Source organism: Emydura macquarii, unplaced genomic scaffold (genome assembly GCF_026122565.2).
Source record: "Emydura macquarii macquarii isolate MOO-44397 ecotype Brisbane River unplaced genomic scaffold, CSIRO-AGI_Emac_v2 contig_968, whole genome shotgun sequence".
Lineage (NCBI taxonomy): Eukaryota > Metazoa > Chordata > Testudines > Chelidae > Emydura > Emydura macquarii.
In genome coordinates this window covers 17,425,072-17,449,831 of record NW_027131105.1, presented here as the reverse complement: position 1 = coordinate 17,449,831, position 24,760 = coordinate 17,425,072, and the positions used below count along the sequence as shown (strand labels likewise).

The window sequence follows — 24,760 nt, the reverse complement described above, 5'->3', positions numbered from 1 at the left end:
TTCCAGCCACTGAGAAGCAGAACCAGCTGTGGGGTTTGAGGTTCTGGGAACTAGTACACTGGGTTCCCCCCTCCCCATCTCTGTGCTGAGCGCTGGCCCATTTTGCTGCCTGCTTCCTAGTCAGTAGCTCATTCCAACATACTGGAACTGATCAAAATCTTTTGCATGAAAAAGATTTTCTTTGTTGAAAAATGTCCTTTTAAAACCACAACTTTAAAAAAACAACAACACTGACATTATCAAAAAGTTTAACAAATGTTTTCATTTACCAGAAACTTGGTTTTTAGTAAAGCAACCGTTTTGATAAACATTTCAAAAATAGTTGATTTTGATATGAATGTTGGTTAAAAAAATTGTTAAAAATGTCATGAAAAACAGATAATCAGTTAATCTAGAACCCCAGGAAACGGAAACAACTTCAAAATTTCTTTTTTTTTTTTTTCAAAATTGTTTTCTCATTTTTTTGACCAAGGGTAAAATTTTCAAATGCATTCAAGCGACTTAGGAGACTAAGTCCCATTTTCAAAAGTGATATCAAGGCACTTTGGAGCCCACGTCCTATTGATTTGCAATTAGGCTTAGGCGCCTAAGCGCTTATGTCAATTTTGAAAATGGGACTTCAGTGCTTTTGAAAATTTTGCCTCAGCTCTGTAACATGCAATGGGGCTTGAGCTGCTCCAATGACCAGTTTCACCACTGAATGGGAAGCAGTGGGCAGTAGCTGTTTCCAGCTAGAACGTGGGGTGGAAGTCTAGCTAATGGGTATTGTTGCCTCCAAAATGTTGGGAACCATTGTTCTAGCTAAAGCAATCACATCTGTGAGCACTGAAAAGAGTTGGTGACCTGTGGCCTACAGCACTTCATTAACCTGTATCCACAGTAGATGTACCTGGCTGACAGCGTCAATTTTAATTTCCGATGGCATGATTATCATTGAAGGACACTGCTGCTCTCCCTCACTTGCACTTGTCCAGAAATTTGGCTCAGTGGAATTAACACAATCGTGCTGCAGAGAACACCTGAAATAAACAGAGGCACAACTTATGGTGGGATGCCTTTAAATATATTAATAAAACAGCTGTGATAATTATGAAGAAGGTTCTCGTGCTGCAGAGAACACCTGAAATAAACAGAGGCACAACTTATGGTGGGATGCCTTTAAATATATTAATAAAACAGCTGTGATAATTATGAAGAAGGTTCTGAGGAAATCCAGAGCCTTCCTCCCATCTCTCCAACTTCTGTGTTTCAGCCTATTGTGCTACGGGGTTAGTACCGGTCCTCAAAATGGCAGCACACCACTCCTGTTAGCATCAATGGGAAATACGTGTATGTGATGGGGAGAGATGAGACTGCATTGACTGAGTGCAAAACAAGAGAGAAATAGCTGTACATGTACATGTGTGTCTGGTCAAAAATTATGGACCTGATTTGGAAGGACAGAGTCTAATTTGTGGCCTGATTTTTGGGTATGTATTGAATTGTGCCCACATGTAACTGCAGTTGCCAAGGACAGGACTTGGCTTTCTAACTAGCTGTTTGTACTCACAGTAAGTGATTAGATGGCTAACACCTATTCACTGCATTCACAATTAGCTGTAGGCATACAAATGCAGATGCAATTAAGTGTAAGCACAAAAGTGCACTCTTAAAGCTTAACTGGGCCTGAGGCATCTTTAAAAAGGATTGTCTGTATTTGGTAAAAACTAGGAAAGATTAGGCAAAGGTTGTAGGGTAGCATGCCTGTATAGCAAACCAACAATCTGCTGAAACGCTGAGCAAGAGGTCCAAAGACAATCACCAGGAGAAGATACAAGAAGTTCTACCTGGTCTCCATTGTGCACCATCCACAGTAAGCATCGGCTGCAGCCAGGCACTCCGTACACGTTGCATACTGGTCACAGGCAGCCACCTTCACACGGGTCATCTGTGCAACAGGCAAAACCCAAGGTCACTATCATTCCCAAGGTATCCAAACGCTTTCAGATGCCACACACCAACCCCCGCACAAAAACAACTCTCTGGGGAGGGGCGCGCTTCTTGACAACGGAAAGGAAACTTCTTGTTGACAACAATGAGGTATGAATGAGATTCACATATGAAGCACTTTGTACAATAGACTAGATGATGTATGAGGAACTGTACTAAGGGGAAACAATCCTGCCCTGGCAGGGACATGGGTTAGACTTTTTCATCACTCCAATTTATGGCCCTATGAGTAATGGGAGCAAACAGAAGTCTGTATGCGCAAACAGAAGACAATACGTTTCTGTTTCTTGTTAGCCCACATCTTTAACATAAGTGCAAGATGGGGGACAGCAACATTAGTAAAATATAAAACCCCTTTGATGGTTTAGATAGGACCAGTTTTTGTCATCATTTCACTGCACATTACCTGGCTCATAGTAAGTGTGAGAATCTCAGATTTCATACTTGCCAGACCCCCTAGAGGGAGGCAAACAATGTTTGTCTATTTATGATGTGACCAAAATTTACCTAGGAATACAAAATTGTTCAAGAAAGATCCACGTGTAGGAAAATATGATTCCTGGAATAGCAAGTAGGTCAGCGGTGCCTCTGGTGACTTGCTCTGTATGAGCCACTTGGAGGGGGAGGATGCAGTCATCTGCATGCTTTCTTTCCTAGATTTCTAAATACTTGGGAGAGAAAAATGCGTGGAACTCGATAATTTAGGGGCTGACAATGTGAGGTGCTGAGAACCCTCAGTTCCCAAAAGACACTCAGCATCTCAAACAATCGACCACCTGGACCAGTTTCTCCTCTCCTTATCCTCTGTGGTTAAACATGCTGTGCACAGCCTCCACACACGCTTGTCAAGATTCCCAAGATGTAAATTCTACTGACAAAAGGAACTGATCTGGCCTAATTTAAAGGAAAGGGCCAAACTATCTGATCTGAAGTACTGCACAGGGGGTTTTCATCAGCCCAGTACAAGATTCACAGCTGGTATCTTGTGCTCCAAAGTGTTTGTGATATGTCTAAAAGGCCTGAGATATTAGCTAAACAGGCACCCTGGGAGAGTTCTGTGAAAAGACAATGGCCAGTCTACAGGGAATTATAGCTGGAAAGTATAAATACAACATATGAAATTAGTGGTTGTGCGTCTGTTTCAACAAATTAAAATGTAATTCAGGACAGACCACCAGGGCTTGGAGCAAGAACTAAACTCTATTCCTTCTTGGCTGTTCACTTAATAGAAGGCAAAGACAGATCATTTGTTTCTTCCTGTTGTGGAATTTTCAGGCTTCTGAAAAGAGAGATCTTTCCCTGCTGGATAGTTCCGTCGTATGAGTTAAGGTGTGTGAATTGTAAGGTACAGTGAAACCTGCCCTGAGGCCCAGCTCCACCAGGCAAACTCTTTTCTTGAGTGACCCTTTAAAAGCTTCCCCAAAGTTTCTAGTACAATTTTATTCAGCTTTCAGTTAAAGACCAACATCTGCTTATTTTTGTCAGTCCTGTAGGTAATTGCTTAAGACACGTTTCACTGTAGCTTTCACCTTTACCTGCATAGAGAAGGGTGAACCAGTTCAGAAAACAGGAATTGGCGTGAACCCTTGCCCCATTCATTTTCACTATGAGTGGAGCTGACATGAATCATGCCATCCAACCCCCCTTAAATTTGGGAAAGTTTAGATCCAGAACTAAACTTTGCAGCTGGATCTGGTCTCAGCAATAGGTCAAAGCAAACCTCCAGATCCAAATACCCCCAAATTTGGTGACATCTGTATCTGGATTTTGAGGCTTGGACCTATCTCTAGTTTTCATGTACGTCTGCATTTCCAAATTCTCTTCTGAAGTGCAAGTACCAAAACTTTAGACAGAAGTCTGTTCTCACAATATTTCTAGCCTAGCCAGAAGGAAATGGTATTAGAAATCTTGCAAAGACATTTGTTCCTGTGTGACTTCCAGAACAGTTGTGTAGACCCGCCAATGAATGGTTCTGAAAAGGTTTGATCCAAACTTTGGAGTGATTCCTGACCAGAGCCAAACTCTGAACCTTTTCAAGTCTGTGCATCACCGGTACTAAAAGAACATTCTGTTCCTCTCTGCTTCTTATGCCAATGCTGATTGTAAAAGTCAAATTAATGCACTTTGCTGAAAGTATGGAGAAAAGAAGTCCTACCTGATAGGATGTCATGAGATAGAGGTAGCTGGAATCAGAAGGATCGAACTGCATGATGGGATGAATGGGTTCCCCATAAGCCACTGAAATTGACTTCCTGCTAATAATCTCCGCCTCGCTATTCAGATTAATCTAGTGAGAAGGAACCATTCATTGAGATCAAACATTGTTATGGGGGAGAGCTTCTTCTCTCTCTTTTTATAAACTTAGAAGTAAAATGGTAACTAATAATACCTTACATTTTCACACCAGTTTTAATCCCGAAGTGCTTCATAAACTGCCCAAACACAGCACCACTCCGCTGGGGTGGAAGGAAGCAATTGCCTGCCACACGGAACACTTGTGAGGGGAAGGGAAATACTGGCCACTGAAGAGCAAATCCCGTCTCCGATGGGAAATGCCATGGGATCTTTTGACATGATCTCCATTTTTAATGTCTCCTACCAAAGACTCCGACTTAGCAAGCTGCATGGAATGCCCTTCTTCTGCCATGAAAAGGTGAAGATCCTGCCACTACAAAGATTTACAGTGCCTGATTCCAATCTTACACTGGTGTTACCTTAGTCTAATTCAGATCATCTCAGTGGAGTTACTCCTGATTTAAACCAGCATAAATAAAATGAGAATTAGGTCCTCATACATATATGTGCAAATTAATTATTATCATCAAAAGACATTTTATTTCCAAATCTTTATTAAAACAGTTATGGTCAGAAAAGTGTCTATAAAATGGAATCTGTTTTTCCCCAAGTGTCTGAATCACACTTACCCACTTTGCTGACCAAAACAAGCTATTATCCCTGTTAGCTCAAGAGAACTATGGGAAAGTGATCTGGATTCGACTCTGCCTCATGAGTCATCAGCTAAATCGTTGGCAATCATGCAGGAGGCAGAAAGGAAATGGACTGGCCTTTTGGATCCCAGGTTTGAATTTGACCTGTGAACCAAGCAGGTTAAATAAGGAGGTACTGAGACAACATAAATATGGCACTACTAAATTTCATGTGAAAGTCACTTTTCAGTCTATAACCATATGTGAGCAGGGATTGTTCCCCCCCTACTCCTAGCAAAATAATTGCACTCCCTCATGTTAAGAACCACATTTACTTCCTTCTAAGGGTCTGGCTTCAAGAGGAGCTCAAAACACAAAACAAACCATAAGCTTCATTTCTTATTATTATTTGTATGACAGCAGCATTCAGAGGCCCAGCTCAGGCTGAGGCCCCATTGTGCTAGGTGCTGTACATATCCATTACAAGCTACTAACTAAAGTAACAAGATAACATGGGAGAGAGGAAATATTGTCACCTCCTTTTTACACACGGGGTCGAGAGAGATTAATGACTTCCTGAAGTGACACAAGAAGTCTCTAGATAGGAACTTAGCCCAGATCTCCTGACTCCCAAGTCCAGTCTCTTAACCACAAGACGATCCTTCCTCTCTTCTAGCTAATTTTCCCCCTGCCCAGGGCTGGACCAGGGCAGGTGACCCAGGTAAACGCCTGGGGTGCCAGGCTTGTGGGGGGCGCTGGGCTCAGATGCTGTTTCATTTGCTTATATATGGCATGAAATAAATGAAATCTGAAATATAGATTTGCAGATCCTAGCATGCAAATTTATCATCTTATATGACAGGGATAAATCATGCACGCAGATCGTATCGGAGTTGTGAAATGGGCTACAAATGCAATAAAAAATAAGATATTCAAAAGTTTAACAAATGGAGGGGAGTGGGCGCCAAAGACGCTCCTTGCCTGGGGCATCATTTGGTCTAGAGCCAGCCCTGCCCCTGCCCCTACAAGCTTGGCTGTTCCTAGTGTTTTTCTTCTGAAGACATCTCTCTCTGTGGGTCCCACTGCTTCACAGACCTTGCTACGCTAGCCCTTTAGCCCTAAAAAAATTCCCACCCTTGCTACGCGTTAGTGTAGCTCCACCACTGTCAGCAGTGGTGGGAGCCCCAGAACAGACAAAGCTGCCAACATTGTTAATGGTAATAACATTGTTGGCGGTAATAATGCTGGTGGACTGTAGTCTAGGGCTTCCCCTACTGCTGCTATGCTGGTGTTAGCGACAGAGGGAAATTTTAGGGGAAAAGCGTTAGTGTAGATATAGCCATAGGGACTAGATCTAACCTGGTCTAACCTCTGAGTAATTCAGCAAAAATATCTCTGTATCTGTGCATCAGGTTCCAGTGCCTGACATCAAGATGACTCAGTAGAAAACCCCTGTGTCCCCAGGGAAGGTGCTAGACTCTGCCATGCTTTTATACTACACTGTACGCTTTGCTGCTTTGCGAGCATCGTTTTCCCATTATCGACTGTCTTGACTGTGGCACAGCTAATGGTCCCTGTGATATGCCATCCTGCAACATTTGATTCCCTGTACGACTGGCAGCCATAATTGCTGCTGGGGGAGCTGATCACACACTACCTCTGCCTCTTGCCGACAGCAAAGATCTGTATTAGAACCTACACAAAGTATCCTGTATCCCATGCCAAATAGCAAGGAGCCCTGAAGGTAAAAAGGCTTCTGGTTACACAGCTGTGTTGCAGAATTAAATTATAGCTATCTGAGCAAATTATCCCAGTCAAGGGTAGTCAGGAGCCTCTCTCTAATGGAGGTTCAGCAGATAAGGCTGCTTTCTCTGATACGATAATGGAAGCAGAGCTGTTAATACTGTGTGAACGGGAGCTGCGTGTGGGATGTGTCTTTACCCTTGGCCCTGTGCACCTGGCTATGATGTCAGTTGCCTACCATGCTGTTGGATTACCTCCCCCACTGGGCAAAAATGAAACCAGAGGGCGTCTCTGAGATCTTTCCCACTTTTCTGCCAGGAGCACTTGGAAACAATGAGAGAAATTGGATTCATTTTCTCTTCTCCAGGCATTCTGATCCAATATTCCAAATTATGTACTATTAGCTCCAGGCTGAGATAAAGCAGATTCCAGCCATGTCTCTCCTGGATGATCTTTTCCTGCTCTATGGACTTACTGATGCAGGGACTATAGTGAACTGCTGTGATTGGCTGGAACATAAACCTTCCTTTGTCAAACTCTTAAGCACTGAGGTTATTGAAACCTTGGCCCTGCACCTTGGCACTTGACTGAGGCTATTACATTGCCCTACATTGCCTTCAGCGCATTGTTTCAACAGAGATACAATAGGTATATTACATGCATGGATTCGCACCTGCTTCAGAGCTTAGTATGGGGGAATGATCACACAGTGATGCTTCAGTCTATAGAGAGCTTTTAAAACCCATCAAATCAATGGAAGGATTTATTAGAAGACACTGTTAATAATTAAATGCTGTAAAATAGCATTTCAAATGCCGTCTTTTGTTTCTCCATTATATTAAATACAACACCTCACACTGTAGCCTTCAATACCGATTAACAGATACCAATTACCAGGCAGTGTATATCATTGTTTAGATTAAAGTAACATCCAGGTACTTTGTTATTGCAGAATGAAAGCCTGTGCTCAGAGCAAACTATTTGAATGGTATTTTTTTCTATTACCGTGAATACAGTAATGGATAAATGGGCTGTACTGAAAGTCCTGAAGACAGAACTCTTTATTCTCAGTGTAGTAACAGCCTGGGCAGCACCAGTGCACGTTTCCTTCACGCTGCCATGTTAATGAGCCTCAGCTCTTCATGGGAAGGGCCACATCTCAGGGTCAGGCAACCCTCTTTCTGTGGAGGCTGACAACAAAGATGCCAATGGTGACAGTGGTTTCCGTGAGAGGGACATCTCTCTACTGCAAACTGGACTGGGACAGACAACTTATTTCACGTAGGCCACAAAGAATTCTGAGTTGATCAACAATAACAACACTTTTCTAGTGCCTTTCACCCAGGGATTGCAGAGTAATTTGCCCACAGTAGCTGAACCTCCCAATTTCCCTGCAACCACCTCTGGGGTAGAATAAAACAGGTAATTAACAGGACACAGCAGAGCAACGTAACATTTGTAGGATGGGAAGCAAATGCAATGTATCCAGCTGAAACTGCCAGGGGAATTTAGATACATAGAGTGCAGTTATTGAAGTTGGCATTTAACCAGGACACAAGTAGTAACAACCCTATTCTTACGAAAAAATGTCATGAGATATTTAATGACCACAAGAGGTCAATTGTTTTATGCCTCATCGAAAGATGACACTTTCAGTAACCCAGTGCCCCATGCTATTATGTGAGGTGAATCACTAAAACCACTTTCCACTGCAACTAGGTAGTCACCCATCAAAGGAATAAACCAACCTAGGTCTGCTTAGCTTGGGAGGCCTGCAGAGATATACACACATGAGGTAGCACGGCATCAGCTTTCAGTTATTACCGTCCTGAGAACTATACAAACCAATGGTCCATGAGGTGAAAGGTTTCATATCCCACCACCAATTCGTAAGCCAAACTCCCTTAAGTGCTTCATTCTTCTCTCTCTAGTAACATGTTACTTTTACCTTTAGGAGTCTTCCATTTGCTGTGCCCAGAAACACGACCGTGTAATTATTGACACTGGAAACAGCCACCGAAGCAAGGCCCTGGTATCTGAACACTGGTGTTGCCTTTATGGGTTGCAGGATGGCCAAAGGATGCTGGAGATGGGCTGCTCCACAGTCTAACTGCTCTGGCTGCAGCTGTAAAGAAACATTCATGTCAAAGCGTGGCAACAAAACAAAACAGTTCTCACTGGGATCCCTTTGACGCAAGTTAAAACAACCCACTGAGGGTTCCATGCTGTACACAGGGAAGCCTGAGTAGTTACATATGGGAAAATGGCTGCAGCAGCGGCACCTTCTTACTCAGTAGATCTGCTCTGTGGGGGGCCAAAGGTTGACCACTGCACAGACCCAACAAAGTGGGCTTTGTGCTATGGGGCTTCACAGGGGCTGAGGGAAGAGAATCCTTCTGCCCGTACTGCAAGGAACCAACAGAGCTGCTCGGAGATCACCACTAAAGCCTCAAGTCTGCACAAGTGTGGAGGCCCTCGTGTTCCCTAGATCCATTTGCCAGAGCCTTATTCCTTAACCCACTACGCAAATCCCTGTGATAATAATGTGGAGAGAGCCCCATGGTACACAGGAGAGCAGAGTTCCCTGTCCAGCCTCTGCATGATTAGGATGCTAGTTCCACGGCCTTTGAGACTTCCCACATCCTTCCTGCAACTCACAGGATTAATTGCTGAGGGTCTGTCCACACTGTAATGTAAGCCCAGTGCTAGCACAATTCAATTTACCAGATCCAATTGGTTAAATCTAGGGCTTGAGTGTCTACACTTATTTGTAATCCCAGGTTAGGCATTGTTGAACCCTGGGTCCTTGTGGAAAGTATTGAATCGCTCAAACCTGAAGACAGCTGGCAACCTAGATGCCATTTTTTCCCTCTTTTCCTTAAAAATGCAAGTGTAGGCAGGACTGTTTTTAGATGACCCTGAATATCATTTTCATATGAACCAACTTTGCTGAGACTGAGGGCTATAAACTCAGGTCCAATCCTGCTCCTACTGAAGTCCAGGGCAAAGTTTCCACTGATCTTAAAGGGCTGCATTCTGATGCCCTTAATCATGTTAAGTAGTACATCACTCCATGAACGGCCCATTGACGTCAATGGGATGATCTGTGGAGTAGGGTGCTGCTCACTGTCAGTAAGGGTGTAGGAAGCTGGATCGGGCCCAAGGCTAGTGGCACAGAAAGACAGCAGGATACTGGAGTGACAAAATTAGATCAGAGCAGGCAGCCAGAAGAGTTTAATTCTTAAGGGATACCAGAGCCCTGGGCAAGGAATTTGCTAGCATCCTCCTTCGTCTGAGTCCAGAGAGAACAAGCAGCTGACAACAGTTATACTGAAAACTGCTTTTAAAAAAAATTCACTTCCCTTGCACTCCGTCTGCAAAGCTTGTTATCCTCTACGATCTTTATAGATCCTCTTTGTTTTGCTGTCCCACAGGCCAGAGACTTGCTGCTTTAAACTGTGTGTGTGGGAAATCCATCCACGTAGTTTAAGCCCGGCACAAAAGTCTTACACAACTCATCCACTTCCCATCAACCCCCACATGCTGCCTGGCTGGGGTGGCTGCCGAATCACAATATGGCAAGAAGCCCTGGGAGGAGAGGAATTGGCTGTGGGGCTTCTTGGCTCGGGGTTTCTGAGCGGGGGGGGGGAGGGAGAGGGCAGTGCAGCAGTGCTGAAGGAGCATGCGATGAATGGGAGGGCAGGGGGTTACATAGGAACCTGAGACAATCCGGGTCAGGGAGTGGGTTGCTTGTCACTGATGGATCCCCACGTCTCTCAATCCCTTTGGACGGCTCCAGGCAACAGGACATTATGGCTAGAACGTGGCTAGAACGAGGTTTGGGGACTGGGTGCACAGCCTGGGTAGTGGCAGAGGGAAGGACTGGTGAGGCAGGTGGAACAGCTCCAGGGATCCTGGGGAGAACACGCAGGAATGGATACATCCCCACAAAGGGCACAATGCAGGCCCCTCCCTCCTGTGCTGACAGCCCCCGCTTGTGCACAGGTGCAGAAAGGGATTGTCAGGCCTCAAGCCATGCCCCTTGCCACTCAGCCTCTCAAGTGTGGATTACCTCAAATTGCGCTAGCCTGCCACTCCGTGTGGCCAGGCAGTGCAATAACTAATTGCCCCTTGCAAGAGGACTATTGCCAGCCCCAAGCATTCCAAAGCCATGAGTCGATCTCTAAAAAGATCATGAGATTGGCTTGAAAATAATAAATTTGGGTTCATTATATTCTGGTTCAAAAGCTTTTGAGAGATAATGTTTTTAAGCTTTTCTTCACAATGGGTAGAAACTTACTTTTTTTTTAATTGAAGCTATGATTCACCCATCACAGCATGACTCCAGGAGCTGGGGCTTTAAGTAAAAACTCAAATAACACAAGAGTTGGCTACACCTGACAGGTTTGCAAAGAGTAGGGAAATGGCTCCCCTGAGCTTCTGCCCTGCCACTGTGCATGGGGGAACGAGCAGCCACAATTTAGCCTTTCCTGATGCCCAAATCAATGCTAGAGTGGGGTGACCAGCATCACACGCAGTGTTTGATAATCGGAGAGCAGTGAGTCAGTGACTTGGCTGCACCGCCCACCACACCTAGCCCATTTTCCAGGGAGTTAAGGCGGTGGGGAGTGGAATTTCACCTCATCATGACACCTTGTGAAACAGCCTCAGGACCCAGGTGGGCAGCCTTCATCACCTTTACCTAAAGCTTAGAGGTGGACATCCCTAAGCCAGGAGAGACTTGAACATATTTCAGCTCTTACTACAGAACCTCAGCTGCCAGGATTGCAAAACTTTTGGCAAGCATGGGCCCAACCCCCCAGTCCAGAGTCAGCCCGGCTCCCTCGAGCTCTACGTCCGGGGATCCCCACATTATAGCTCCATGCAGAAACCACATTTAACTCAGTGGTTTCAGCTCCCGACCCGGGGGGCATTTTCAATTGAGTTTCACTTTGACCTTTCAGGTCTGGTTGAACCTTATGCTCAAAGCGACACTCAAGCAGAGTAAAGGCCAAGGGGCTGAATCTGCAAAAGGGCAACCTGAGATGGACCAAAACCAGGGACTTTAAGCTGCTCTGCTTCACAAATACAAAAATGTGGTGGGTCAGATTAACTGGAAGGTAAAACTGCACCCTGGCCTTGATTTTCCCTTGCTTTGTACCTTGTGTCATTGGTTACAGCTGTGTAAAGTGAGCGTGGAATGTTCCCATTCCGATTTGTTAGTGCTTTACACTCAAATAACAATACAAGGAGAAAAGGCAGAGAACAATCCACTCCATATATGGTTTTGTTTATGCCTAATTGGAATTTGGCCACCTGGGCCCATCTGCAGAGCAAGCCAAAACAGCCAAATTCCCCCAGCTCACTAACATTGCCCTCAAAGGCTCTTTCTTTGCCACACAGCATTGGCAACCCTGCCGGGGACTTACACAGATCACCTGGGTCCTCCAAGACATGTCCGAAATTTATGGCCTTTTCCCCGGCTGTCTCCTGTGTGACTCTCCTTGCAATTTCTATTCTGACAATGTGGATGGATTTGACAGCATTCAAACATCACAACAGCAGCGCTGTTAAAAATTTACCTGGAGACTCCCACACATCGGCTTTTATGAAATGCCATGGCTTCACCTAAAGCCATATGAATGACTGGTATGTTTCTACAGCTATTATAATGTCATCTGTGGTGTCATTTCCACTGCTCATCTTCACGTAAGTAGCCAATGTAGTGTCACCTCTGCTGCTTGCTGGTATATGGCTATACAGCTGACACCCTAACAATTGCAGGAAGGTCAGATATTTATGGGGGTGACCTCCAGCTGTTACACTAGCCTAAAAGAATGAGAAATCAAGATTCCAAGTCAGCAAGATACTTACGCATGTAGCTAACCTTAAGCTTGGGAACAGTCCCATTGACTTCAATAGGGTTACTTACATGCTTAAAGCTGGATATGTACCTTAATTACCTTACTGAACTGCAGCCCAATGCAAACAATGCCTTCAGAGTGACGGCAGATGGTGCTGATTTGAACCGATCAAAATGTGGGAGTCTGAGGATGCTGCTCTCTCATTAACATACTGCTCTGGGCCTAACTGCAGCTCATACAGTACTGTCTATCGGGGTCTCAAATCAGCATGCAGTCCTAAACACACGCAAGCCCCAATAGCCACAATATGCTGGGTTAAAGAAAAAGAGGAACTTGACAAGTGCATTACACTTTGCTTTTTTGGCAGTTTATTACTTTGATTTTATTATTAGGTCCTTACTGCCGTTGTACGGAGCTGCTCGTACAACATGGAAATCATTGACAATCAGCCTGTTTAGGAACATTCCTGCCTGGAGAGTGTATCTTTACTGTAGATTAGTTTTTTATTAACAGAAATGGGCCCAAACCAGATCCCTGGGTCTGGTCATCCCCCAACTTTGGAGGTATTCAAATTCCCGAGCCCTGCTTTGCTTCTGGCCCCATCTCTTGATACTAAGGGCCAAATCCTGAGCTCAGCATGCATGCTGAGTAACTCTGCTGTGTGGGCTGGGGTCTCTGTGTAGGGAAGGAATGCTCTGTCCAGGGCAGGAAAAGTCAGAAGTGCTCTCTGCAGCGACTACCTCAGTCTCAGCCCTTCAGTAAACTTTACAGCTCCCACACCCACTGCTACACAGCTGGAATGTACGGTCACAGATCTAGTGCCCCTGCCCCTGGCCTGCTCCCCACACATTAGGGTGTAGGTAGCACAGCACCCGCTAGGCTGGAGTGGATTCTCTAGGGAGCAGTCTGTACTTTGGTCATTCCAAGTGCCAGCTCAGGAATCCGGAGCAGGCATCCATACGACACTGGTGTCACTTGCACAGTTGGCATCATCACTGCCATAATCTTCAGGTATGTCTACACCAGTGGTTCTCCACGCACGGCCCAATCAGCAGACAGCTGCGGCCCATGTGACATCCTCAGGGCTATACAGGTAGTATATATTTTGTGTGGAGGCAGCCCACATAATACATAGAGAGCTGCATATGCAACCCACAATGGTAAATAGACTGAGAACCACTGATCTACACTTTGATTGCAGCTTGTGTAGACATACCCGAGCTAGCTTTAATCTAGTTGGCTTAGGTACTGGAGCAGTGAAGCTGCAGCCGTGTCAGCTTCCATGCGGGTTAGCCTGTGAATAATTACCCAGGGTTCCAGACGTGTCTGTACAGCCCGCGCTGCTGTGGCTTCACTGCTTGAGGACCTGAGCTTGCTAGATTACAGTTCCCTCCGGTATGTCAGCTCCTGCTGCTGCTATCACACCTCATGATTGCAGAGCAGACTCTTGCTTAGGGATACTTTTAGCAATTCTGTGGAGAAGACCTACAGTATTGTCCATGCGCATGTACCTCACAGGAAACCATTCCCTTCTTGAAGAATCCAGGGAAATCTTAATTTGCTGCCCAGATAGAGTAAAAGGCTTGTGAAAAATTTCCAGCACTCACCTCCACACTGCTGCTCAAATGCAACGTTATGGCCACAAGCTACAGACTAAGTTTTATTCAAGAAAACCAACATGATACTCAGTCTCCCGTCCCCTCCCCCACTCCCCGGCAGACACCAGCGTTATTCACAAGCAACGCATCAGACAGGAAGTAACAAAAGCTGATTTGAAAAACTTTTCTGCTGAAGCATGTGCCAAGAAAGGGGCAACATCCACTCAGAGTTATGGTGCGGCTTCCAAGGGACCAAGCCCTTGCATGAAGCGGTGCAAACGTGAATGACTTTGCTCAAAGTATTTTGTATTTTTACACCATTAGTTTTTGTTAAAAAAAAATCTCAACCCAGTCTCCTAAAAAGTGTTCATATTTTCTCCTGAAACTGGACAACTCAATTCCCTTTTAATATGCACAGGATATGACAAGCCATTCATTTTTCCTATTTAATACTCCCTTCTATATACAGCCAAACATTTACAAATGTATCTGACCAGGGTTTTATTTATTTGTCATACTGATAGTTATTATCCTTAGTTTTTTCATCCTCAAAGCTCTTTACAAATATTAACTACACAGAGCTCATGACACAGAGGTGTGATAATCCCCATTTTACAGATGAGGAAACTGAGGCATAGAGTGGTTAAGTGATTTGACCAAGGTCCCAGAAGGAGTCAGACACACCTCTTCAGAGAAGCAGTCCACTGATATGATAGATATCTCTATTCTTGCAAAGATCACCCACTCCCAATTAGAAGGATTTAATTCTTTCCTTTTGCATATTGCAGAGTGGAGTGGAAGGTCCTTTCTTTTCTGTGTCTGCATGTTTGTAAATTTTAAGTTGCTGAGCTAAGATAGCTGCCAAACGCTTTATGGTAAACAGGATGTGTCCATTCTAATATAGACAGAAATTTGCACACATTCTTCCTCCCTAAAACACCTTTCTTCAGATTACATCATTTCCTCCAAAGACAGCCATCAGGAACATGAAGTGTTCCCCTGGCTTGGATTCTAGGGTGGGAGTCATTTATCCCTTGTTTCTTGGTCTGTAAAGTGCGGTACCAAGATACATTTTAACTCTGTTATTTTATGGAAAACTGGAGGTGATCAAGCTTCTGCATGCACTGAAATATCACTTTAGCTATGTGAATCCCACTCACACAAACTCTTAAGAATAAAAGTGATTTTAGGTACAGAAAGGCCAATTTCTACTCTCGGTTATACAAGAGGGACTGGGGTGCGGTGGAGTAGGGGGGCTGAACACAGAATTTGTTCCAATATCTACAAAATTTTATCTTTTACATATTGTAACAAATCCATGATTATTTACATTTCATGACTGTCTTTCTACTACACACCAGGGCCACTCAGAAATTCATAGGAATAGTAGGGCTAGAATTTGGATCCTTCAACTCCAAAACACAGCTCCCTGACACTTGAGCTAAAGGAGAATCCCCACTAGCTGTTAACAGTATGGGCCCTATGATACACGCACAGCTAAGCAGCTGTTTCCATCCAGTTGAGGACAGTGATACACTCACTCATATGCTCTCTAGCAGGGCTTTTACAATATGTATTTTCACTATTATTCACAAAAGGTACAAATTGACTCAAGTCCTAAATAAAGTCTAAGAGGAGGTTTAGTTAGATCAGCTCTTGAATATGATCTCAAAAGAAAGATAAAAGATTTAAAATCCTATCCCATCTAAAACCACAAGCTATTATATGGCATAAGGACAGTTCTTCTTTATCTCACCCTTAAAATGGCCATGAACTGAAAAATGATTTACCAAAGTTTCCATCACGATTATTTCATCCCCAAGAGCTCTGAACAAGAGGCTAGATTGCAGGATGTCAACTTTGGAAGGAAGTCTGCTGGAAACAGAGGGAGGAAGAGGAGTGGTGAGGCAATACTCAGGAAATCCATGAAATGTACTGATTTTTGTTTCCTGTGTTTGTGACCTTAAAAATAATTCTCGTGCAACTTGAAATGCCGGAGTTTATGAATCAAAACCAGGCCGCAGCTTGAAAAACCTGCATGCCTCTGCTTTAGTAAAGCTTCTTCTTCCTTTGCCGCAGCAGGTCTGAAAGCATTACAGTGGAACAGTAAGTGGAAGAAGGGTCTAACTCCCTCATGCCTCTTATCAGAGTGGATTAAACTGCTGGCTTCTAACATGCCTGGAGTCCTGGGAAAATGACACAGCTAGCATTAGATAATCCGCTCCAACTTGTTGATTTGTGGGACTTACAATCATCTTCAGAGGCTCAATATTTGGCAGTTGCCCCTACACAACTGACATTTTCAGGCCATTAATTCTGTGATAAACGGGCCCTCGCTTTATCTCTTGCCTTTCTTAATGTAAACCATTAGCTTTTATTAACGTTTAGGTACAAGTCAGGAAGAGCTATGACATGCAGACAGAACATTCCAAATAATTTAGGAATCATCTGGGGAGAAGAGAGGGCTCTGAATTCCAGGTAAAAAATACACTGCAGGGAAATACTCTTCTTCCAGGAGTTGTAGATACTAAAGCAGAACGAGAAAAAGAGGGATAGTTGCGGACAGAGACAGCCACATTACACAAACAAAAAACACAGCAAACCCAGACCCAGCCACAGAGTTCTTCCCAGCAGTGGTCTATTCATTATGTAGGGCTCTCAGTAATGCCAGCAGTTTGTGCACACGATCAAGCATTTATCTGCTGGAGTGTTGCAACCAGAACTGTCAAAAATCAGGGTTTTAGCATACCTGGATGAAAACGTAATCCTGCTGAGGGTAGAGCTACACTACAAGCACTACGGTGGCATAGCTGTAGCATTGTAGACACTTGAAACAGTGACGGTCGCTGTAATAAACCCATCTCCTTGAGAGGCCGTAGTTTGGTCAATGGAAAATTCTTCCATCAACCTAGCAGTGTCTACACAGGGGGTTAGGTCTGCTTAACTATGTGTCAGTAGGGTGAATTTTTCACCCACCCTGAGCAACATAGCTAGGTTGACCTAAGCTCTACATGTAGACAAGGTTTCAGGCTATGGAAACTGAAGCAGCCACTCTGATTGTAGCGCTGCCGCGCAAGGAGGCATTGTCAGAAAACTGGTGTAACTTCCCACCAGATTTTTCAGACCAAAACAGGCGACAAGTCACCATACCCTCTCAACCATCTGATGCATTTATGACATTGATTCTAACTCAGGCTGAAAACCACTGATAAAAAACTGAATTTCTCCCAAGACTCGTTGAAGAGAAAAAAACAACCCCCACCCTTTCACAAGAACAACACATTTCCTTTAAAAGGATTTTAAATGGAATGCTCCCTGTTCACAGTATTTGCTAAGAATATGTCTACACTTTGAACTGGGGCTGTGATTCCCAGTTTGAGGAGATAGGCTGCACTAGCTCTCATCAAGCGAGCGAACTTAAAATAGAGCGTAGCCATGGCGATGCAAGCAGTGGGAGGGGCTAGCTGCCTTAAGAATATGCCGAGCAGCCCAGACAGGTATGTATTTGGGGCGGCTAGCCCTGCCCACCAGTGCCACAACACTCTATTTTTAGTGCGCTAGCTCGATTCGAGCTCGCACAAGAATGTCTCCTGAAGCTGGGAATTAGACCCCCAGCTCAAAGTGTACACAGACGCTTGGACTGCAAGCTCCTTGGGCTTGGGACTGTCTTTTTAGTGTTTTTGTGCGTCTGTACAGCGCCTAGCACAGTTCGGTCCTGATCCATGATTGGGGTCCCTAGGGCACTAACATAATACAAATAATCAATCAATAATAAATAAATAAATAAATAACTGTCTACTGTCGATTCCAGCTGGATCAGTCCTCTCCATGGGTCACTTCTCACTTCTCAATCATCATAGTATTTTTTGGGGGGGAAAGGGGGTGTCAACACACCCAGCAATGGGCCAGATCCTTGGCTTGTGTAAATCAGCATAGGACAGTTGACATTAATGGAGTTATGCCAATTTATACCAACTAAGATCTGGTCCAACATTGCAACTCAGTTGTCCAAATAATAAGTGAGACCATCTACAAGAACCTGTTAGGATCATTTTTATAAACGTTTGTGTTTATTTCATGCCTTTTGAAACAACTGATCTCTGCTGAAGTCTATGCAGCTACAATGCTTCTAGGATGCAAATTTTAATACTGAAAGAGCCGTAGGGGATAGGTTAGCAGCTCTAGGGAAGCAGGAGCGGATGTAAATGAAACTGCATGATTGCTTCCCTGCTTAAAACTACTCTGCGAGGTACTGTAGATCCTCTTGATATAAATCCCAAAGGAAAAGACTCTCACCAATTCTCTTTCTTTCCAATAAAGGTATCTGCTTTCAATTTTTATCATCATATTCTTGTTCCAGATGGAGAACAAGGGGTTAATTCTAATGAAACATTGATCCAAAAAAATGCCATAATATCCCAATTAATGAATGGTCTAAAGGCACATTTGCTAAATTGCTGCAAAGCTAACTGCTGGAAAGTTGGCAGATTGAAAGACAGGTGGTTTAAAACCTAACAAATAAAATAATGATAAAAAAATATCCACAGTTGGATCCAGAGAGAGATCCACTTTTCATGTCCTTAACTGGTTTGTTTTAAACAGTTCTGTCCCCAGTACTTATATCTTAATAGACTTAGGCCTGATTCTGATCTCACAGGAATCTTAATGGACTCTTTAGGCTCGATCCTAATCTCCTGTACACAGGCAGTAGTGTGAAACCCTACTGTCTTCAGTAGTGACTCCTGTTTAATACAGATGAAGGTGAAGTCAGAATTGGGCCCATCACCTTCAGCATTTTGTTCCACAATGGATTATGATGTGGATTTTTGAACACATAAATCCAAAGTATCAAACACTGCCATGTCTTTTTTAGACTGAAGGGATTTTCCTTTTTGAGCCAGCTGTGCTTATGCTAGAATGAATGGCCCAGACTCTTGGACGTGTCCATGCCTAAGACTTGAGAAGGGAAGCAGAGGTGGAATTAGACTACTTTTTGCTGCCCCACTAGTCCTGGAGGCAGCTGGGGACTAAATCAACTAACTCATGCTGGTTGGTAATGACCCTCTAGGGACAGCTCCCTCACAAGCACACCCTGAATGCTGGGGGGCAGGTGGCATAAAGTCAGTTGTGCCAGCTTTAACCCTCTGGGGGATTCCACTAGAGAAAGGGAATCAATCCCTGCTTGGTTGTGTAAGCCAGCTTTCCGTCCTCTCTGCACAACCGGAGCAGTGTAAAGGGGACAGAACAGGACCAAGGATCTGGGCCAGTGGTCAGGAACATCAGTGGGCCTAGATCTTTTTCAGTGGGCCTATAAATTTTAAATACAGAAAACACCACAGTGTCTTTGGCTGGCCATCCCTGTGTATGTAAAACAAACAGGTTCCTCCCACCACCACTTAGAATAAAACCTGGACTCTCCACTGAGAAGCAAGAGTGCCAGAGTCATTCATTTAAACTGGGAGTTTCCAGACCCAAGTCAGGACAGCTAATGGCTCACTGAATGGATGTAATTGCTCAATGAAAAATCATTAACATATATCCTCTGTCAGACCCTAATGACTCATCATTTTGTTTACAAATGAGCATTCACTGTACCACAGTCAATGACATCAAGCAGAATAGAAGCATCACTTGAAAGGGAAGAATAACCACTACATCAGTTCACCAACTCGTTCTCGTTTCATCTGCCGGAACGGACACATGTACCGGTAATCCCCAATGCTGAAAACTGCCCCTTCAGCTTCCTTAAAGCTTCTCAATCTTAGGATTTCTTTCATTCTCCTCTCTTCAGTTCTCTTTTTCTCGAGACCCTCTTCTCCACTGATAAAACCCTCTTTACCCTCTTTTTATTCTCATTCATTTCAAGCCAAATCTTGAAGTTCTTTCTTAATGGTTTTGATGGGAGCTTGCCTGGCGAAGGGCTTGTCTACACTGGCACTAGCTCAGAAGCTCTGTGTTGGCACATGAACGCCACCATTTTTCTCAATTTCTCTTTCTTTAAAAGAAAGGTCTCTCGTTTCCTTGAAGGAGAAAAACGTGACTCAAAGACTGAACGTAAAGAAAGTTGAATGTTAATTTGAGAGTCTTACGGGACTTGTTCTGCACATGAAACCTATATGCTTCACTACTCCCCCGCTCAGGCCTGGACTGCAATATTACCAGAGTTCCCCCGCACTGAGTATTGCTAAGGTCCAAGGGTGTTGTCAGGGCAGGTGTTTTATGTTGCAAAGGAGCTGGGGGAATGGACGTCATCTATATGTAACAAAGTAGTAATGTTATTAATGGTGGAAAGAATTTTTAAAACGCCTGCCCTTTACAGAAACTGTGCATCCTTCATGCTGCTAGGAAGACTGGTCAAGCTTATTATGTTAGTCTTCAGCCTGTGTTAAATTTAATACTGCTAGATTATACAATCAAATCCCTGAAGAATGGGCAAACGGAAGGATTAACGAACAACAGGCTCCAAAGGGGCCATCCTAGCCAAAATAGTGTATATTGAAGCAATGAGATCCTCTGTGTCCTTTAAAAATCACCCTTCTTGGAAATGCTGTTCTTCTGCCTATGTTCTCCTGGGAGCAGAGAAATATATCGGTCCAAGAGTGCTTCATTCCAAGGGTATTCACACAAGCTTTGAAAGCTAAACGAAAATGTCCCTCTTGAAATTGTTTGAAATAAGACGTCTGATCTGTTCAGACTATATTTTGTTAGCTGCTCTTGCCCCCTTGCACCACTCAAGCTGTGTTTCTCATTTATGTTTAGCTTTGGTAACAGATTTCAAAATATTTTAACTCCTTCCCAGTGGTAGGAACTGTAGATTGACAATAAATTTGGTTCCTCACTCTTCAGAGGTTATTTTCTTAATACCTCTACTATTAATACTTAGCACTTCACATCTTCAAAGTGCTTTGGAACATTTCAGTGCAGGTCTGCTCTGAAAAGTGGCCATTAACAAATAGCACCTTCTTACTTAACAGAGCAAGCAGTTCTTTGCACATGCTTAGTCAAATCTGCTTACTCTAGTAACAAAGAGGCATTTTACTCCTCAGGCCAGTAGAACCAACAAAGTTCTGAGAGAATGAGCAGCATTCTAGTCCTTTTTGTGCATCTTCAATCAAAACCGTTTATTGAATTCCAATAGTTCCCCCTGTGCAAACCTATTGAAGACAACTGTACTGCACAGGCATCACTGAGGACATAGTTTGCTGTGCAGAACTTTTACTAAAGGTGTTGATGTCCAAGAAAGAAACAACCCAACTTTACTCTCAGATCCCACGGGAGTTTTCAGGTCTGATAGATGGGGAAAAAAATCCTTTTACTTGTTAACTGAGTCATAGAGTTTAAAGTCAGAAGAGACCATCGGATCATTTAGCCTGACCTCCTGTATATCATATGCCACAAACACCACCCAGCAGCCAAAGCCCCTGCAATGGCAAGGAAATGATCAAGTGAGAGATACCCAGATAATCCTGGCAAGTGACCCACACCTACATGCTGCAGAGGAAGGCAACCCTCCACCCGAAGGTCACCGCTAATCCAACCTAGGGGGAAATTCCTTCCCAACCCAACATATGGCAATCACTTACACCCTGACCATGTGAGCAAGAACTAGCCACACATCTGAGACAGAGACTACTCAATGCCACCTGAGAGCCCTGGCCCTCCCTCTCCAATATGCCATTTCCAGCCATGGCCATCCCACAGAATACACTGGGGGAGAGGCAAGCTTTTCCGAGCCCCTGTAGGTGACTGGCTGAAACTTTGAAGCATGAGCTCTTAGGAACATATGACACATACTAGAAGTGAGTCCCCAGGCTGTTGAGTCCTGCCCCGTAGCATCACAAGTGACTTCATCACACAGTTGCACGCACACTTTATATATAAATCACTGCGACAAGAAACATGAAATCTGATTATGCCTCTTCTATAAAGTAACTTTGCAGAGTACAACTGAAAGCACTTAAAAGGCAATCCTGCACTGTATGGGCCAAACCCTGCTTAACTTACTCTGCATCAACTCCCATTGACTTGGTCCTGACACCTCTATCCTAACACATCTCTGGAGTAGGTGATATTAGCCCCATGTTAAATATTAAGAAAACTGAGACAGGAAGATTAAATGGCTTGACCAAGGTCACAGAATGAATGAGAAAAGTCAGGATTAGAACTAGGGAGTACTTGGCTTCCAGGCATGCCCGCAATCCACTACATTACTTTTCCTTCTCCTGTGACAGCAGGCATCTATCTGTACAAGACAAGTCACATTCTCCAGACTGTTAGGAGTAACAAGGCTAATTAGCTCTGTGGTGTTTTATCTTAGCAGCTTTTTCTTTTGAGGATCTCTCTTTTAGTAGTTATATAAATCCAAATCAAGGAAAAAAAACCTTAAAACTAGTTGAAATCACTGATCTCACTTGATTCAACAGTTGGAGATCTATCCTACCAGGTCATGATGATGTAAAGAACTTTTTTCTCTACTTTCCCCATGCATATTTTGCTCTGCCGTCTCCAAGTTTTATGGAAACAGATGTTTCCAAGAGTGTCTGGAAAGATCTAGTAAATATATCAAAATCCATTGGGTGATGGAGACTGTAGTGGTAGCACAAACCATAAAAAAAACCCCAAAAACTAGCATTATGAGGTATATGGGAAATAATGTTAAATTTCAGATTCTCCCCAAAACTTTAAAACTTAACAGCAATGAGAGTCTTAATAGACAGCAATTATTTCAGCGAAGATCTTGCTAACATACTGCATAACAACTACAGTTCAGAAACTCGAGAAGGGAATATATCTAGTAGCAAAGATGGGTCAGCTTTCCCTCCCTTATGTTTGTTGCAAAGGGAAGAACTTGATTCAAACCACAGGAAAAAAATTATTAATAAAATAAATTGTCTACATCAGTTGTTCTTTAAATAGGGATGCTTCTCCCAGCTAGCTGGGATCTAACTGAAAGCTACTTCCTATTTAATGACCTCTGAGACCTGTTTGTGAAACCATTATCTACATCATATAAAAATCTTAGCCCTTATAGCTCCTCTTTTTAACAAAGTGCCATCAACTGCCATCAATTTTTACTTAGGACTTCCCAGTACAGCTTTCTATGAACAGAGATTTGCCAGGATATGTCCTAAAATCAAGAAACTCTGGTTTTCATTGGCTCATTTCACTACAGCTACCAACCAGACAACCATCAACGAGCAATGACTTTTGATCACTACCAGCCCAAGGTTCTTTAGAAGTGGGAATGTTCAGCTGACAGCAGGATAAAATCTAATAACTAAAAAGTTTATATTTCAGAAACAGAAATGTATGGAAGATCTCAATATTTTAAAAACAGAGGTGGGACAAAAATTCTCTTGAATAACAAGAAGGTGTGTTTGAGTTTGTCCAAACCCAGTATTAGGCAGTCTTGGATCTGGGTTGGAACCAAGAGGATTATTCTCCAATTCCAGTTCTAATTCATATGCAGCTGAAATCTTATAAGAATAGCTATCCTTGAGCAATTCCGGCTCAAGCTGTTGGCAGTTTTGAGTGAACAACAAGATTCATCTTGCAAGATTTCCACCATTCAAGACCAACTGACCTCACAAGAGAGCTACATTTTGGCCCCAAATGCCATAACAACAGCTGATAAGATTTTGGTGGCATCTAATCAAAGCCTTGCTACGTTTTAAATCTAAACATGGATTTGTAGCCTAAATCTGATCTGATTGTGCTTCCTTGGCCCGTTCAGCTCATGGAGTGCCTTGGTGTGTTTAACAGTGCGTGTTCTGAGTTTCTGGAAGTATATTAACTAGCTATCAGAATAACATGTGTGGCTAATAATAAATCACATGGACCCTATAATCTCCTTCACTGGGTAGAGTCCAGAGGAACAAAACTAGGAAAAGGGGCCTGGAGGGCTGGATATAGAAAAGAAGTGGGAATACACAAACCATTCCCCATTCTCTCCTTAACTGCGTTCTTGTTCTCCTGAGAAGTTCTGTATGCCAATAGCACCCCACTGAAAAATAAGGAGGTGGCCAGAGAGCTAGGGGAGGACTCGGGGAATGGCTGCTTTGCAGAGCATGATTCCGCCCTCCCCCCCCCAAAATGTGACCCAATATCCATGTAAAAGAGAGGAAGATTATCAGCCCCACTACCCTGGCTCAGGGTGGAGCTAAGAGGATCGTGGAGGGAAAGGCTTTCTGTGCAGCTCACTAGGGAACAGTGGGGTTTGGTCCAGGGTTTCATGGGGATCCTTGTTTTCCCCCACCTTTACCCCATGACACAGGCACAGTCCCTTGTGAACTGCTGAAAAACTCCATGATTCAGAGTGGGCTATGCCCAAACACCAGGTCTATAGCTGCCTAGGGGAGGGTCTTTTTGGTTTTTTTTAATATGTGAGAGGAGTGCAGGTGCCATGACAGACATCCTGGCCCAGCCTCATGCCTTGTGTACCTCCATTAAATTCAGTGGAGATCCAGCTGGTGTGAACTTGTTTCACCTCCATCTGTAAAGCTTTGGAGGCTATGTCTAAGTACAATTACTCTATTTCCCCTTTGCCTGCAAAATAGTGCATTATAAAATTTGGTGGGGGCAGGAAAGAAAGCTGGAAATAGCAGCTTCATTCATGTTCAAACCACTCACTGCTGTCATT

General features: G+C 43.7%; 1 protein-coding gene across 3 annotated transcripts in view; it reads right to left on the bottom strand.

The window, feature by feature from the left end:
* PLXND1 (plexin D1) overlaps positions 1-24,760 on the bottom strand; it is a 113,912-nt gene that overhangs the window by 77,943 nt on the left and 11,209 nt on the right. For all 3 annotated transcript variants that reach the window (XM_067544353.1, XM_067544354.1, XM_067544355.1), the window contains exons 2-5: positions 8,608-8,784; positions 4,145-4,276; positions 1,827-1,927; positions 890-1,019 (exon numbers count right to left, since the gene is read on the bottom strand). In XM_067544353.1, the coding sequence (XP_067400454.1) occupies positions 890-1,019; positions 1,827-1,927; positions 4,145-4,276; positions 8,608-8,784 (540 nt within the window). The remainder of the gene's footprint in view (positions 1-889; positions 1,020-1,826; positions 1,928-4,144; positions 4,277-8,607; positions 8,785-24,760) is intronic.